This window comes from Dasypus novemcinctus, chromosome 19 (assembly GCF_030445035.2).
Source record: "Dasypus novemcinctus isolate mDasNov1 chromosome 19, mDasNov1.1.hap2, whole genome shotgun sequence".
Classification (NCBI taxonomy): domain Eukaryota; kingdom Metazoa; phylum Chordata; class Mammalia; order Cingulata; family Dasypodidae; genus Dasypus; species Dasypus novemcinctus.
The window spans coordinates 70,552,360-70,570,729 of record NC_080691.1 but is presented as its reverse complement, the minus strand read 5'-3'; the positions used below and the strand labels follow the sequence as shown (position 1 = coordinate 70,570,729).

The 18,370-nt window shown below is 39.0% G+C and overlaps 1 protein-coding gene across 9 annotated transcripts in view; it reads left to right on the top strand.

Moving 5' to 3' along the window:
* The window catches only part of HNRNPM (heterogeneous nuclear ribonucleoprotein M), a 40,257-nt gene that overhangs the window by 16,994 nt on the left and 4,893 nt on the right, over positions 1–18,370 (top strand). The window contains exons 3-14 of one of the 9 annotated variants that reach the window (XM_004454691.4): positions 499–551; positions 1,478–1,485; positions 1,571–1,664; positions 2,662–2,700; positions 2,818–2,853; positions 3,404–3,557; positions 4,618–4,667; positions 5,737–5,797; positions 8,759–8,860; positions 10,137–10,181; positions 10,645–10,722; positions 17,687–17,740. In XM_004454691.4, the coding sequence (XP_004454748.1) occupies positions 499–551; positions 1,478–1,485; positions 1,571–1,664; positions 2,662–2,700; positions 2,818–2,853; positions 3,404–3,557; positions 4,618–4,667; positions 5,737–5,797; positions 8,759–8,860; positions 10,137–10,181; positions 10,645–10,722; positions 17,687–17,740 (774 nt within the window). Of the gene's footprint in view, positions 1–498; positions 1,486–1,570; positions 1,665–2,661; positions 2,854–3,403; positions 3,558–4,617; positions 4,668–5,736; positions 5,798–8,758; positions 8,861–10,136; positions 10,182–10,644; positions 10,723–14,122; positions 14,222–17,686; positions 17,741–18,370 lie in introns of those variants that run through there. The other 8 variants (XM_071209946.1, XM_004454685.5, XM_004454686.5 and 5 more) reach the window with 8 other exon arrangements.

Here is an 18,370-nt window from a genome sequence, read left to right as displayed (position 1 = left end):
TGCACTGGTTGCACACCCGTGAAGTTGGCCCTGGCTGTGTGTGTGCCTTTGAGCATACACACACTTTCTTGTATTTTAGCATTTGAGCTCAGTTCAGTGGCCTTTAAACTTGTGTGTTGTTTACCTTCTTTCACCAGTGTATGTGTAAAACTGTTTTCTGCCCTTCCCCAAAAAAGTGAACCATGCAGACTAATTTCCTGTAGATTTGGATTGCCTCTAGTCATGAATGAGTATTCCAGTCAGGGAAATTGACATGGAAATCTGTGGAAATAGTTTGTTTGTGGTGGGAGGAAAATCAAGGACATATTGTTAACGCGTTTTCACCTTTTACTGCACACCTGTAATGCCTAGTTTGGTGGTTTAGAGAATATGGAGTGTTTCTGGGCTTTCTTATAAGGCAGAGGCTCCATACAAGGTTGCTGATGATTGTTCTAAATTCCCATTGTTTTCTTGGCTTTTCTCCCTTGGTTTATGTGTCGTCTGGAAACTGATTTGTAGTTGGTGAGGTAACATACGTGGAGCTCTTAATGGACGCTGAAGGAAAGTCAAGGGTAAGTGTTTGAGAGAATTTCTTCTGTGGATTTACTACATGAAAAATGTAACTGTATGGTAGCGTGGAATCGAATGAAATCAGGAAGGTAGTGAGTGCTCATGTTACAGTAGTTATGTTTGATTTTGCCAAACATTTGAGTGGGGTGGGAGGGGATTTGCAAATGGGAGTCCCGCTTTTCCAAATGGCTGGCCAAAAGAGCTTTTTGGTATTCTGTTTGGATGACCAATTTGGATAACTGGGGACCAATAGCAGCATTGTCTCTTTGTTAACAGAGGAATTGGCTGTGTGTGAATTATGCATGGAATTTTAGCGGTGGTATATTAATGTAAAACGTGTGTTCTTTGTCTAGAAAATGTTACTCTTGGTTGTTTGCTGAATTTGAAAGTTGTGTGACCCAAAGATTCTGAAAAGTTGCCTTTATGCCAGTAAATTATAAATCAAATATTTAAAACCTGAACATATAAAATTGGCAGCGTTTAAAGAGAAAATAAACTTTTCTGTTGTGCAATAGAATGGTTTAGAATAATCAATAGGATGAGCTTAATTTATGGAAGGGATGGATTTAAGAGGAACATGGTAAGGAATTGATTTGAGTACAGAGGGAAGCAGATCTAAAGCTTGTGCGATTTCTTGGAGAATCTGAATTTAGGTCTGCTTATTATAACTTCAGAAACTAGTACAATGCTGGTGTAATGTGTAGGAAAATGAGATATTAAGGAGCCCAGCTTTTAATAAGGATGGCTAGGCAAGGCATCTTTATCAGCTTTCCTTTATAGAAGGGTTAATTAAAAAAAAACAAAACTAACCTTGTTAAATCATATTTTTAAATTTGTTTTAGCTGTCATTGATACTTACTTTTTTTTCCCCTTTTCTTTTTTTCCCCCTTTCCTTGCTTTTCTGACTGGTGTTTGGCTTCTTCCAAAGGGATGTGCGTAAGTATTGCCTAGTTACTTACTGGCAATTGAGTCTTCTAAGTTGTAGGACTGTTTTCACTCATTTTCTTTTGACTCTTCATAGTGTTGTTGAGTTCAAGATGGAAGAGAGCATGAAAAAAGCTGCTGAAGTTCTAAACAAGCATAGTCTGAGTGGAAGACCACTGAAAGTCAAAGAAGTAAGCTTAACGCCTTGTGGATATCATTTACAATTGCCAAGTTGACCCTTTTTGAAGTAGGAAAAGAGAATAATAGTCCTTGACTTAATTTTACAGACCAACCTGTTTTCATGAAAAGAGTCAACCGCAGACTTCAGCAGTTAGTCACTCCTGTAAGAGCATGTCTTGAATGACTACTGGCCACCTTCCTAATACTTTTGATTTGTCTTCAGACAGTCTTGTTTTCTCAGGGACACTCACATTCGGTGCTTGACTTTTGATTGGTTAATGCAAATAAGGGACTCACAGTTTTAACCAAGCTGAACCCAGTTCTGGCCCATCATTTTTCTTTTTTTAAAAGTGAATTTGAATCACCTTTCATCTCTCCTCCCCCCCCCATCCCTCTCTCTCAGCTTTTTATTAATTCCTTTCTTGACTTATTTTTACCTCTTTATTTCTTGGGAGGAGATGATCGGTGGGGAAAGAGTGGCAGGGTTAAGGTCTCTGTGTGTTGATGGTGATGGTAAATAATAGGACAAAGTTCAAAAATAGTGTCAATACCAGGGCTTCAAAACCTGTCCAGATATTACGTACATGAGTTCAGCACCCAAAAAACAGGAAGGTTCTGGATACCTTAGTGATCTAGAACTATGTTTTCAAACTTCTGGGAAAATCACTGACAGGGGCGGCAGAAATAACAAAACCCTGTTGAATCTGTAACGTTTAATATAACAAGCACATGTAATCTTATTTTAAGCTTTAAGTTTTACTTAGTTCAATGGAGAGCTGTTTTCAACATTACATTTTACACACTTTCTTCCCTATTCCTTTAGTTAGAACTCTTCCTAGGCTGGTGGTTAGTTCATTTGAATTTCTTATAGATTTAAAAACAATCTTCTAGGTTGTTTTCCATACAGTCTCTCAATTTCTGAAGTTGAGAGAATATCGGTTATTGTGCAGAACATAGTTTTAGTTATCACTGGGTCTGTTAAATGTAATGCTTTTATGCTTGCTCTAGGATCCTGATGGTGAACATGCCAGGAGAGCAATGCAAAAGGTGATGGCTACGACTGGTGGGATGGGTATGGGACCAGGTGGCCCAGGAATGATTAATATCCCACCCAGTATCCTAAATAATCCTAACATCCCAAATGAGATTATCCATGCATTACAGGCTGGAAGACTTGGAAGCACAGTATTTGTAGCAAATGTAAGTAAATGGAAACCTTTTTCCTAGTTTTTCCCTGCAGTCATAAGTCATAGGCCTGGACCATGGGTATAGAAAAGTGGTAGCTTGGTGTTGCTTTTTGCAGTTTAGGTACAGGGCAAAATTGTTTGGGCAGACACCTTTCTTTTCTTGTTGTGTCTGGAATACCTTCACCATTTGCAAAGAGAAGTATTTTTTAAAAGAAAGGGGTGGGAAGGTTGATGGTAAACCTTAGTTAGGGAACATCTATTTTTTTTTTTTAATGCTCAAAAAATAAGTACTAATTTTTTTGGTCTTACTGGAATAATAAAAATGCTTTAATAATGAAATGCTCTAAGTACTAATTTTAAAGGTATGAGGCAGCTTAAACTGTTCTTTTGAGATTAGACCAGGCTTCATATTTGAAAATGCTACTGCAGTTGATTAGTTTTTGTGACATTTTATTTCCTAATGCTTGTTTCCGATCAAAGCTTGTCTCATTCAGATATTAAAAATATTGTAAGTTTTTCTTATGTCTGCAATGAAATTTCCTCCTCCCCTTTCTCTTGATTAGCTGGATTATAAAGTTGGCTGGAAGAAACTGAAGGAAGTATTTAGTATGGCTGGTGTGGTGGTCCGAGCAGACATTCTTGAAGATAAAGATGGAAAAAGTCGTGGAATTGGCACTGTTACTTTTGAACAGTCCATTGAAGCTGTGCAAGCTATATGTATCCTTTTATAGGAATTCAACTCATTGTGAACAGTTTAGGCCAAATGCTGTTATAGTTAATAATATAGGTTTGTGTGAGGAAGAGGTAACTTTGTGTATTAATATTTTCCAGTGGCTACAGGGAATATATTACTGTGGAATTTGAAAGTTCTCTAGGATGAAATTGGCATGACAGAAGGAATAGATGGAAAACAGACACATTCCCCAGCATTTTATTTTCAGAAGGGTCTTTGGATTTGAAAGAGAGAGTCCAGTGAATACTGTACTAGAGAGAAATTTGGACACTATTTCCTATGTAATCCTTTATAGGACCCTCCATCTCCAGTGGATAGATATCATTCTAGAACCAGGGGCCCATGGACCCCCAAGGGGTCTGTGGGAAGATTTCAGGGGTCTGTGAGCTTGAACTGAAAAAATATCAACTTATTAACTTTATTTTCTCTGACCTCTAACTGAAATCTAATATTTCCTTCACTTATGAATGTATGCAATAAATAAATCACAGTAGTATTCATTTCACCTGACTGGCATAGGGGTCTGTGGAACAAAAGAAGAACCCCTGTTTAGAATTCTAGAAGAACCACTTCTCCTTGATAGACCTAAATACTACCCTGGCTGCCTACCCTAGAGTTACATCTTCTCATCACAGTATAGAGCACTGCCATTAAACTGATGATCGTTAAAAATCCTCACAGAGCATTTTATTCAGCAAGCACAGTACTTCAAAAAATGGTACAACACCCAGGCCTATAGAATACCCTGATACTGATACTTTAGAAAATGGTTAGTTGACAAGTTTAAGATAATATGAATGAAACTTCACACTTAAGGAATATGCTGAGACTTACTTTTTTTTTCTCCCTTAAGCTTTATTAATTCCTTTTATGCTTAATGTAGAAATAGGAATACTTGAAAATATAACGAAGAATAGAAATTACTCATGAATTCACCACTTAGAAGGACTGGTAGCAATTGGAGTGTTTTCCTTTCTATGTATTTCCCTCTCCTGTTGTGCATGCTTTTAAAATTGTAAGAAATAGCCTTAATTGTTATATCAGCTATGTTTAATGGCCAGCTGCTATTTGATAGACCAATGCATGTGAAAATGGTAAGTTAATAGGATCTTTTTTCCATAATATACCCAAATAAGTTTAGCAAAAACATGGATTATTGAATTTTGTACTTTATGTATGATCATTCTGTAAACCCACAACTTCTCTAATAAAGGGGAGAAAAAGTGAACATATAGCCACTGTACTGAATTTATCAGTTGGTCTAAGTTCAGCAGTTACAGTATGTTAAGCAAAGTAACCTTTTACCCTGGTAGCTCTCCCTGCTTCAGGCATTTTTTTCCTGTTACACTGTTCCTAGCACGCTCAGGAAGTCATTTTAGTGTCCTTCTTGAGCAAGTGGTCAGTTGTAAGAGAATGGTTATGTATACTTCTGTTTCCAGTTTTTATAATTAAGTCTGATTCATACAACATTTTTAAGGAACCACTGGGGATTGAATCCAGGACCCTGTACGTGGGAGACGGGTGCTCAACCACTGAGCTAGACCCACACCCCCAGACAGCTTTTTTTTGGGGGGGGGGGCGGATATCATGGCCAGGAATTGAGCGTGGCAGGACCTCATGTGGGAAGCCAGCACTCAACCACTGAACCACATTGGCTCCCCCCTAGACAACTTTTTAAGGTCTGTTGAAGTCTTTCCGTCTTTATAAACAGCCCTGCTGTGGCTTATGCCAAAGATATTTAACAGTTAATAGAATCATAACTGGAATATGCCGAGAGTAATCCATTTAAGACCCAGAGTCAGGAAAAGGAGAAAAGTAACTATAAAGCAGTTGTTCGAGTTGTTTTAAAAAATCAGTTTTGTTTTTAGGGTAGTAGTTGATTCACCTGGCTCAAAAAGTATGAAAAGAGTGGACAGTGTCTGACTTTTGCCTAGTCCTCTCCCTTTTTCCCCATTGACATGAAGGTATATTCTTATTCTCCTTTACACAAAAGGTAGCAAGCACTCTTTTTCCCATTCCTTTTTATGCTTGCCTATAAATTTCATTGTATAAATGTGCCATACTGTGTTTAACCAGTCCTTTGTTGATGGGGGGTGTTTTCATCTTTTGCTGTCACAAAAAGTGGTGTAGTGAATATTGAGACTTATTTTCTTTCTCTTTCAGGATGAAAGGGCCTTACCAAAGGGAGATTTTTTCCCTCCTGAACGTCCTCAACAACTTCCCCGTAAGTGTCTCCATTTTTAAATTTGATATATACTAAACAAATAACTGATTATAATAATTACACTTGAATTTGTGCTATGTTATTTTGTAGTTCTCTTGAGCAGTAAAGTTCTTGAGGAATAAGTACTTTTTTCTTTATATAGATTTGTTGGGATTGGAAATAAGCAACTTAAGTATCATTAACTTCTTGGTGAGGCTGGCTGCTTGGGATGTAGAGGATTTAGTTGGGCAGTTTGAAAATGTCCAAGGGAAGGATGAACCAGAAACAGCAAAGGGAATTAAAGTCAAGCTGCACTTGGTGTTCAGAAAAGATTGGTTGTACTGTATGACACAGCAAATTCCTCTCTTAGGTAGTATACACAAGAGGATTAAAAACATAAGTTCATACAAAAACTTGCTCATGATATTCATAATAACCAAAAAGTGGAATGACCCAAATATTGTCCATCAACTCAGGATAGATGAATAAAATGTGGTATATCCATACAATAGAATATTTAGCCATACAAAGGAACATGCTACAATGTACCTGCACTTTGAAAACATTATGCTAAGTGAAATAAGCCAGACCCAAAAGGCTACATATTTTCTGATTCCATCTGTAGGAAATGTCCAGAATTAACAAATCTGTATACACAGGAAGTAGATTAGTGGTTGCCAGGGGTTGGAGGAAGGGGAGAGTGACAGAAAACCAGTATAGGGTTTCCTTTTGGATGATGAAAATGTTCTTAGAATTCAATAATGATGGTTGCACAATTTTGTGGACATACTAAAAACCAATTAATCGTGCTTTTTAAGAGAATGAATTTTATGGTATGTGAAGTAGATCAATAAAAAATTTTTTTGAGAAAAAAGAGCTTAGTTATTTGCAACATTTGGGTGGAAATCTCTTCCAGCAGGGAAGGCTAGTTGGTCACCATATAAGTGGAAATGGTGCTTGTTAGCAAAATTCTAGGTACTCCATCTGGCAAGCAGGCAGGTGTTGGTAGGGTGGATACTAAGCATTGGCAGCAATTAGAGAGCCTGGAAGCAGTGTGAGGGGTTAGGGAAGTGGTGAACAGGCCTGGCAAGCCTATAGAAAGCAGGCTGGATTGGGGTGGGAGACTTTGTGTTGTGCAAGGGAATCCCCCTTCCATCAGGTGAGGCAGTGAAGCATACTGAGAGACCCATGGACCAGCCAGTTCTCTGGTGTGGAGCAGTGCTAAAGCCTAGGGCCCATTTGTTAGAGATTGAATTGAGTGGGAACCTAAACAGAAAACTGAACTCTTCAGTGCCTTTGAAGTTTAGGAGTATCAAAACATAACTCAGGCAGATTTTGAGGGGAAGGTGATGCTCAAGAATAGGAGAGAGCTTATTTGTTTAAAGTTACCATTATTTAAAGGAGGGCTGCATTTCCTTGTCATAACCTATCCTTTTCCTGAGTAAATCGTGAATGTGATGACTGCAGTGGTCACCCAGGGTCAGGGTGATGGCTCTTGCTGACTTAAGTGTTGGGAGGAGGAGGAGGAGGAGGAGGAGGACTGCTTGGCAGTACAGACTGGGTCCTAGGGAGCCCATTATCCACGGTTCATGGGCTCTGGCATATTTTAAAAGGGTTGACTTCAAAGCCTTCAGTGCTTTGGGGAGTAAGTAACCCGGGTGATCTTTTGCTCCTGTTTCTATGCAATTAAAAACGGTAGGATGTTAAATCAGATTAAATCCCTGGGACTTGGTATCACATTTTTAAATGAAATTCCAGAATTTTGTCCCCCACTTTTTTTTTTTTTAATCCCACCTTGTCTTGGTTTAAATTTCTAGACTGTTCTTAGAGAGCACTCTCAGGCTTGTTGGCTTTTCTGGAGACCAATATGTATTTTATTGTTTCCCTCTTTATTTTGTGGGGCATAGAGTAGGTGAGCTGGGTATAGATTGGTGGGTTAGTAAGCTTTCTGGGCAGAAAGACGTATTATTTGAGTACATTTAACTTCATTGTCATTAAAACCAGCCATAGCAGATTCAGAGACTAGTATATGCCTAGTGTTTGATTTATAACTTTTTTTTTTTCCTTGTAAGAATGGTAAAGGTCTTTTAGGCTGCTGAGTTGGGACTTGGGCATATTTTCGCTGCTTGCCACTTGATGTCCTGAGTCTCTCTCTTTTTTTAAAGATGTATTTTCTTTATCCTCCCCCCCGCCAGTTGTTTGTACTCTGTGTCCATTTGCTGCATGTTCTCCTTTGTCTGCTTCTGTTGTTGTCAGCAGCACAGGAATCTATGCTTCTTTTTTTTTTAAAGATTTATTTTTATTTATTTAATTCCCCTCCCCTCCCCCGGTTGTCTGTTTTCTGTGTCTTTTTGCTGCGTCTTGTTTCTTTGTCCGCTTCTGTTGTCGTCAGCGGCACAGGAAGTGTGGGCGGGCCATTCCTCCGCAGGTTGTTCCCTCCTTGGTGCTGGGCGGCTCTCCTTATGGGTGCACTCCTTGCGCGTGGGGCTCCCCTACGCGGGGGACACCCTGTGTGGCAGGGCACTCCTTGCGCGCATCAGCACTGCGCATGGGCCACCTCCACACGGGTCAAGGAGGCCCGGGGTTTGAACCTCGGACCTTCCATGTGATAGACGGAAGCCCTAACCACTGGGCCAAAGTCCGTTTTCCTCTATGCTTCTTTTTGTTGCATCGTGTTGTTCAAGGTTTTTGTTTTATGGGTTGTTCATAGGTTCTTCTATCAAGGGAACTGATTTTTAAACTGCTTTTGTTTCATACATATCGCAAATTCCAATCTGGTTGCATATAAAAGGTTATATATGCCCTAAAAGAGAGGGTTCTTAAGTGTTAAAGTGTTGAATTATGAATTAGCCTTTGGGCTTACCTTACTGGTGGAGGTGGGTGGGGTGGAGTGTGATAAGCTGCAAGCCGATAACCGGACTCTGCTTGTGAGGGTCAAGGTTTTCTAAAAGAAATTCATACTTCTTTCTCTTTTCTTTTCAGATGGACTTGGTGGTATTGGCATGGGTTTAGGACCAGGAGGGCAGCCTATTGATGCCAATCACTTGAATAAAGGCATTGGAATGGGAAACATAGGACCTGCAGGTTAGAGTTGCAGTTTACCTTCTTTGGGGATTGCTGGGGAAGTTAAAGTTATTCACATTAATTATTGGAGTAACTGCTCATTGAGTCAAGTGGAAGAAAGATGTATCCCTTCTTTATTTCAGCTTCCATTTGATAAAGTCAATAGTTTGTATTTTTACTGAGTTGAATCCTTTTTTCCAAAGACATTATACCTTTGAATTTTACTCACAACAACTGCCTAAACTGAGATAGTTAAGCCATTTGATAAAAGGAGGCAATCCAGAGAGTAGGTCTTGTTCAAGGTCACGCTATCAGTTAGTGACAAAGACTGCAAGTTTCCTGATCATGGGACCATAGCACTGCCATGGTGCCCTGACATTTCTGTTACATAGACCCCCTTGGGTTCTCCCTGGTATTGGTATGACTTCTTCTCAAGGTGTGGGCATTGAGTGATGCAAAAAAGATATGTAGGGCCTCATTCCATGACAGCATACCCTCATAGGTCACAAGGAAGTGATGTATATTATTATCTTGTTCTAGACGACAAGGAATAACTAATTAATGAAAACTTTGATATGTAGAATAAACTTTAAACTTTGTATTTTAGCATTTTCATTTCTGTACAGTGAGGTTATTTCTGAACTACTAAGGACTACGTTTTATGACAGACTTTTTCTTTCTGGGAATCCTTCGAATTACCTGATGGATGCCCTGCCACCCACCATTGTCAGTTCTGCATGTCCCCTTCTTAAACTCGGGCTGGTGTCAAGGCCTTGCCCATCAACTCAAATGACTTGACTTAAGTGACTTGCCTCCTACCTTCATCATACCTAAGTATGAAGACTGAGGATGGAGGTGTGGGGGTGGACTTCAGTGCTTTTAGGAACTGCTTTTTTATTTTGAGGATATTACTTATTAAAATAATTTTTTTCATCTATTTCACTTCCCCTAGTAAGCTTCTAAAAAGTGAATATTTCTAGTCTGTGTCTGATAATTGTATTTCATGTTTCATGCTGTGTAACTTGGTCATTTAATAAATTGTAGAATTAGACCCTACAGAATTTCAAGCCACACCATGACTCATTTGTTAAAAGTTTAAATTTTCTTGGAACGTGATCTTTTGACAGTTAAATGGTAGAATGGTAGACTTTTTTCTTTCTTTTTGATAATTAAAATATATTCATTTTCATCAGGGGTGGTTTTTTCATTTGTTGGTTTGGAATTTGTGCTTTTTTTTTTTTTAAAGTTTGTACTGCTTTGACATAATTTTAGTTTGCATTGACTTTTTCTTTTTAAGGAATGGGAATGGAAGGCATAGGATTTGGAATAAATAAAATGGGAGGTAAGAAATTTACAATAAAGTGCAAATATAATCACTTTTTAGGTACAGTTTTCTCTCTTTTTCTCTTTTCTTCCTAATATTATAAGCCCTGCATGAAATTCTGACTTTGTTTCCCAAAAGTTTGAATTTAGAAATTACTTTTCTCAGTTCTTCCAGTGGGTGATTTGGCTTTTGATTCTGTCTTTCTCACTAACTAGTTCTGTGACCTTGGGCAAATCACTCTTCTATCTGGGCCTCTTTTTGCTTGTCTGTTAATTCAGGGGGTTTGATAAAATCAGCATTTTAAAGATGGCTATTTCTAAATAGTGATACCAGTGTTTTTGTTTTTCAAAATACCTTAAACTTGGTGATTAAGTTCCTGGTAGAAAATGCCCAAGGTGAAACATGTAAAAACATTTTTACTTCCCCATCAGTCTAAACATTTTTGTTGGGATGATACTAAAATGCTGACTTTACATTTCAGGCATGGAGGGACCCTTTGGTGGTGGTATGGAAAACATGGGTCGATTTGGATCTGGGATGAACATGGGCAGAATAAATGGTAAGGATTGTACTCTCTTATTGCTTAAACCTGCTCTTTGCTGACTGTTGGTTCTTTGGTGATGTTTATGCTGCAGTCCCACTTTTTTTTAAACAAGTCAATTTTATTGATACATATTAATAAAGCATACAATTCATCCGAAGTATACAACCAGTGGTATTTGATATAGTCACATTGTTTTTTGTTTATTATTATTATTGAAATGAAAATGCTCTAATAATGCAGGCCCACTTTTAATAAATAACGTCTACTTCCATTTTTCTGCTGAACCAGATGTCTTCAAATTGCCTTATTAAATAGTAGTAAAATAGTATGTATTTCAAAAGTTAGACTTAGTCACTAGACTTTAATGGGTAAGCATTAAATCTTAGTCACTAAACTTTTGAGAAGTGGTGCGTCCCAAATAATTGTCCAATGCCATTTTAAAGCTTTCTTACTGCCTCCAGCACTAGAAAGCATCATGATGCCTTATACACTTAAAATGATGTTTTACACACTTAAAGATGGTCTGCAAGAGTAAGAGATGAAAGTTTCTTCGGAGTTTCTGATATTCATGTCTCCCTAGGAGTGCTGTAATTGATGAGTTTTTGATCATTTGTCTGATGACTCTTTTTGGGCAGAGGCATTAATAAAAATTTTGCCCCCAAATTACAAATTCTTTTTATGCCATCATTCAAATTGTACAGCCCTCCCAGCCTATGGCAGAAAGACAGAACCACATGATATGTAGGTGCTGTTGTTATCCCCATTTATTTAATTGGAAACTGAGGCACAGAGAGGGACTTGCTTAAGGTTACATGGCTAGTATGAACCTGGGATAAGAACCCAGCTGTCTGGCTCCAGAACCTGGCTCTTGATCATGCTGTGCCTTTTATTGCCAGCAACACAAGTGTTAGCCCTGTCTTACCCAGCAGGACTGTAGAGTGATAAGAAATCTAAAGTTATTTCTTTTTGAATTCCTCTGCATGTTGGTTGACTCTCTGGCTCCCACCTGCAGGAATGCTGCTTACTTTATACATAAAATCTTCCCTGGAATGGGAAGTCATTAAGGATTTGGTATATATGTTTCTTTGCTAGTTTGCAGTAATATATAGTCAACGTAGTATAGAACAATCAAGTACCTTAACGAGATAGACATTAACAAACTTGAGAGGAAATTTCTGATTAATAAACTGCCCTTTTCCAGAAGTAGGGAATAGGAAGTCAATATGCTTATTGCCTTCTTCATCATGGGGTGCCTTTTTTTTTGGATGATGGTAAAAAGATGTAGGGAAGAACTCACCATAAGTTGATAATAAAGGGACAAAGATCCATGTTTCCAATGTGCTATTAGACCTGCTCTAGCTCTGGTGTGCATGGGTTTTTAATTAAAAGTGAGAGTTTGAGAGTCTGTCTTGAAAATGTTTTCTCATAACAGATTAATCTTTTGAAAGGAGATTTGAGTGGTGACCCTGAAGAGTGGAATGATGTGATTTAGAAGTAGTTGGAAACATGGTGGGTGGGTGGTGGAGCTGTGCTGAGCTGTGGGGCCAAAATCCTTGGTAAACTGGCAGGTGGAACCCAGCAGTTAGAATTCTGAGCCTGGTAATAGAAGGTTCAAAGTGCTGATTTTCTGTGAGGAACCAAAATGGGCTATGTGTTCTTACTTTCTGTTCTCACGTCCTCTCTCCCTGAGCTCCACTATGGAGAACAGTGACTACCCTAAATCTTGGTCTGTTTTCTGAGATTTGCTAGACCCTGGAGCTTCCAGATCCAAGGACAGTTTAACTCACATGAGAAAAAGAGTTGGTAAAGAAAACTTGCGTTTAATTTGATGTGTAGTTAATGACAATAATGCATTCATGTCAGCATCACAGGTGCTGACAAAGTCTCAGGCCCAATCAGGAGAGGTCACATTTTGATAGAATGGCTGTAAGATTTTTTTAAATTACAAGGTCGACAGATTTTACAGACTGACTGTTGTGGTGCCATAACTTACCAGAGAAGTTCTACATTTTCATACTAGAGTTCCCTGCACACTAGGACCCTGTTGACCGCTAGGAATGTGAGTTCCAAGGCCTTTGCTTACATATAAGGGCTTCAGATAAGTGCTAACAGAGAGCAGCAGAGGTCCATTGAGATGCCCGGCTGGGATTTCTGTTAGGCCCACTCAGAGCTGAGTGACCCCTGCCCACCACCTGCAGGCATGGTTGAGTCATGTATTTCAGCAGAATGCATCCCATCAACATGCGAGGATTTTCATCAACTTTTGGTTGATTCAGGTCATGAATATAAAGTCCACTGTTGCCTAAATCTACCAAATTTAATAATTAACGATGGTTAGCCTCCTTTCTCATCTTTAATAGATGGATTTACTTCACTGAGGGCGGTAGGTTTTCAGACTACATATAAAAATGTTTTTGCCATTGTCAAATAAAAGGTGTCCTTTATATAGCACCTGTTTACCTGGTATTTCTAAGGAGCAAGATTAATTAAAAAAAAAAAGATTCTTCAAGGAGCTCTAAGTATGGGAGGGAGACAAAGTGTAATAGCACATTTTGAGCTTTATGTTAGATGGATATATGAGGAAAAGAAGTAACCAGTGATAAGAGGAAAGGCTTTCTCAAGCAGGTGACAGCCAAGGTGGGCTTTTCCCCACAAAAGCTAAGTGCCTTTTTCTTTTAAAAAAAAATAAGACATTGTAAAAACAGTGAATATTCCCGCCAATATAGAAAATACAAAGAAGAAAGAAATGAACAAAACTCATTATGTAGGTGAAACCACATCAGTTGGCATTAGAGAAATCTTCTGTGTGGATATATTTTTATATCCTGTTTAGGGCGTGCTTGTGTCTTAGAGCATGGGCTTTTGAGTCAGTGTTAGGTCCCAGCCAGGTATGTGACTTTGGTCAAGTTACTAAATCATTCGAGCCTCAGTTTCTTTGTAAAGGGGGTGGTGGAGGAAGAGGATCAGATAGATGGTATGGGCTGATTGTGAAGATTTAGTGAAAATATTCATGCACAAAAACCACTGGCAGGGCACTGGGTGCATATTACCTGTCCAACAGATAGCACCTGTTGCTGCTGCTGCTGTTATAAGCAGATTCTTTGCTCCAAAAGGGCATTGCAGCCATTACACACCATTGACTGTCGTTGTGGGTGTTTGGTGTATCCATTGTTTCGCTGTAATGTAGGTTGTGATCTAGTCTTCTTTTTAATGGACTAAAGGTAGGTTTTCAGGGATTCATTTGAGGTGACGTTTTTCCTCTTTTAAAGGGATAAAGGATGAATACTGGTTTTCTTTAGAAAAAAATTAACATGCTGACTTGGTGGTAGCTGTTGTGTGTCTGTAGTTTTTGTTTCTAATGTGTAAAATAAAATGGTGTTTCTGGAAAGGCCTAGGGTAATATTTTTTTCCACAGAGCTGGAGCGTGGCATGGGTGGAGGATTTGAGAGAGACTTTGCCAGAAACGAGATGGGAATGTCTCGAAGCTTTGGAGAGCCCCTTGGCAGAGGAATGGGTAAGAAGGCCTCCTGGGCCCCACATGGGCGGGGTCCAGCCCCTGGGGTGCAGGCCCTTTGCCTCACTGAAATGCTGCCGAGGCTCACCCTTGATGTTGGGGGTTCTTTCTCAGGCAAAGTCTACTGTTTTTCCTAGGTCTTTAAAATACATTTTTTTAGACCTGGATAAGAACTTTTTAAAATTATCAACAACGCCATTTTTCTTTGAGGTTTTTCAAGTGGCTTTTTAATTTTTTTAATTGATACGAGGTATTGCGTGCTGTGGGACTCAAGATGGCTGCATTAACACAGCACTGTTGGAACTATAGCCCATAGGAGAGTGGACCAAGGCTCTGCTAAGTAGGGACATTGGCCTCTTACTCGAGATGCTGTGGTGTTCCAGTAAACTGGGATCGAGCTGTGTGCTTGTTGATGCTTTGTAACATGTCACGTCTAAAAAATACCTTTGGAAAAGATAAAGTTAACTAGAGAGGTTTCCTAATATTGGAAGACCTTGAGTGTTTGCGACTATCTAAATGCAGAGAGTGTCTTCAGTTTTGGTTCGTTTGCAAAGCAGATTCTCTTTTACTTTTCTTTGGATACATCTTTCTCTTTTGCATTTGGATGTTTCTGAGAATTCTGTCGACATAATTCTCCTTCGTCAGTGTGGAGCACGGAGATTGTCCATTTTTGGGCTTTGAAGTTGTTTTTCTGAAAGGCGGATTAGAGCAGGGGTGCCTAGGTGCTTCCCACCCCATCTCCAATTGCCTCTCATCCTATTCAGTTGCAAGGTTCCTAGATGATCTCCTCGGAGAGCTGTAGTGACTTCATGGGACCCTATAGGTGGAGGCCAGGGAGAGAATATTAAGCTTCTTATGTCTAGTTTATATTAGATATATTTTTGAATTTATGAAGGCCCTAGAAAGATAGTCTTCAAATTTGTCATTCTCTCAGCTCTCATTAGTGGGGCAGGATTTGTAATTCTTTATCTTTAGAACTTCCATCTTCATTGGGTCTTTCAGGAAAATAAGGAACTATTGGAAACTATTTTCCACGGAGTAGAATCTGTTGCTTGGTGGAGAATGATTCTCTTTTCTCTTTTTCCCTGACCATGTTTAGTGCCCATGTTTGAATGATTTTCTTGTATCTTCTTTTTTTTTTCTGACTGAGTTTTTAAAATTGGCTTAACGTATATACAAGCAGAATTTTCCATTTTAACCATTTTTAAGTGTACGATTCACTGGAACTAATTACTTTTATCATGTTAGGATACTATTCTTGATATGACTGCCTAGGGCTTTATTCTAGTTTGTTCTGAACCTTTAGAATTTTGGCTTTATTCCAGTTTGCGCTAAAGCTTTAGAATTTTGGGGTGTGAGTTTATGTGTGTTTGACTAGGTTGGTTAAAAGGTTTTTTATTGCCTTAACTGGTTTCATTTTCTTGTGTTTTGGAATGGTGTGGAATATTTCCTAAAATATTTTAAAACTTATTATTTGGTCACACATATCAAATTGTAAATACCTGTGGTGAAAACAACAAAATGACCGATGACCTTGCTCCCATGGGAACTTTTTCTTGTTCTCAGCCTTCAATCCTCTGCCATTCGATGGCACCCCTCACCCCTGGGATAAAGCTGTCAGCTTCAATCCAGGTTCCTGCAGTGGCACGTGAGTGGTACCTGGAGAGATGGATGTGGGCTTCTTCCCTGTGAGGTTATTTCATGTGGCAACAGGAAACTGTTGCTATCTTGCTATCATGATCTCAATAGGAACGTCTCCTGAAGGACTTAGTTTCTTCTGAGGAATCCCAAAGTAACTACCGGCAAAAGCAAAGAGCTTTGCCCTGGAATTGTGTGCTGCTACTTGTAATCAGACCTGAGTAGTAAAATGGTCTTTGTGCCAAAAAATATTTGTCCGATTTTAACAGTAGAGTTGCCTAGATTTGCCTTGATTGCCTAGTTGAATTGCCACATTCAATGCTTGATATTTCTTTTCTGTATAGTTTTACTTGACAGCTTGAATCATTTGGTCTTACTTTCTGTAGTGCTTAACCTACTCAGTGTTCCTCTCATCAAGTCACTGGGTACTTGGCACAAACAGCTGTATTCAGTGTTTCCAGATCAGTATGTAGTCCATGATCTTGAAGGACTTAAGTGCAGATTTGGAGACATGATGCTGAGCATTGCTTAGGACAGCACCAGAGGTCAATATATAAGATGTGCCTAGCGAGGAGGATTGTGGTGGTGGTGATTTCTTCAGCCCTTGAGCCATGTGTACACCACACAGATGTTAACATTTTCTTTGTACCAAGACTTCAAAAAGTCCCGCTCTAGATAGCTATTAGAGACATTTTGATCAGAGAGCACGTGCACTGAGCAGGAGCTCAAGAAAACTTCATGCAAGAGCTGCGGCTTGAACTGGAACTGAAGGGGTAGGTGTGCAAGAGGGTTTGAGTAGGTGGAGGGTGTTTCAGACAATGTCAGGTGCACAGACTTGGAGGTGAGTGTATACTCGGTGGAGAAGAGTAAGCGAAGAACAGATCTGAATTTGTAGTTATCACAGGGAGGCCTGTGAATGCCTATGGGAAGAATGTGGCTTTTCACTTCAGATCAGTGGTGTGCCTGCTGAAGGTTATTGCAGGGAACTGTTTGACCTAAGTGCCGTTTGAGGAGATGAACCTAGTCCTGGGCATGGTGAGCAGCATCACAGGCATGGAGGGGGAATAATAAGTCCTGTACTTGTTTTCAGGCTGGAAGTATTTTCCCACCTCTTTTCTTTGGTAGTTAAAGTACTAGAAACTATTGTGGGGAACACATTTGGTAGTTTTTAAAAAATATTTGTGGTTATGGTCAATCATATGAGTGAGATGTGCTCTGTGGCTATTGTCCAAATTGCTGAACATACTTTATGAACAAATAGTGGGTTGGGTACAGTTTCTCCTACATAATAAAAGACTGAAAATAAACTTTTTAAAAGGTTACACTGAAGAGAGTATTAGACAAACTTAAAAGCTATTTGCAAAAGCTGTTGGCAAGCAGGCAGCAGTTTTTTATGTATTAGACCAGTTGAGGGTGTGTTGGGGTTATTTATTTTCATTTTCTAAGTGTTATCCGTGAGGTGTTGATTGGATCTGGGTAGATGAATGCAGGCTTCAGATTCTGGTTTGGAAGTTCATGTTCAGTTCATGGGTGCACAGTCTCCTTTGCCAACACATTTCCAGATCACCTTACAGACTTGGGCCTCAGACTCCGGAGTGACATATCCCAGCATGGTAACCTGTCATCAAGTACTCTTCTAGTTTTCCAATAAAATAATCTCGTTTATGTGCATATTTCTTGAACTCCCCCTTTTTGTGTGTCTGCGTGCATGTGTTTGTGTGTGTGTGTGTGTGTTAGTAATAGTATTCCTTCTGGAATCTGTAATCAAATTTCTGTTACCACAGAGAAATTTAGCTAATTTTTTTTTTTCTTTCCTGATTTCCTTAGAAATCCTAAGTAATGCATTGAAGAGAGGAGAGATCATTGCAAAGCAGGGAGGAGGTAGGAAACGTTTAGTCTGATCTTTTGATTTTTAGAACGGGTTGTTACAGGAGATAGTGAAGTGTAATGGTGAAAAGCATGAGCTCTAAGATTGCCCAGTTGGGAACCAGCTCTAATTCTTGTTAGCTTTGTGACATTTGGCAAGTTACTGAACCTCTCTGTTTTCATATTCTTCTTTCTGTAAAATGGGGATTTAATAGTACCTACCTTATAGGGTTGTTGTGAAGAGTAAATGAGTCAATGCACATGGAAGAGTACCTTCATAAGTGCTATGTATCTGTTTACTGTTGTCATTATATCTATATAATTTGAGGGGCTTTCTTGTTTTCATATTCACTTCCAAAAGTAAATATTTTCCCTTTTGATTATAAAAGTACATTACTGAGTATACACTAAATGCATCACCTAATACTTAATAAAACATGTGTATATACTTACAAAAACTCAGGATTTTTTTTTTTTTCCCAGAAAGTAAATATCTGAAATCCCACTGCCCACATTTTGGTATATGCACGTTTTAAGCTAATGAACTTATACTAATGTACTTTAATCCTGAGTTTCAGGGTGTTACCTTGGTATTTAAACTTGCTGGGTTTTTTGTAATGGGTTGGTTTTAGAACTCCCTTGGTC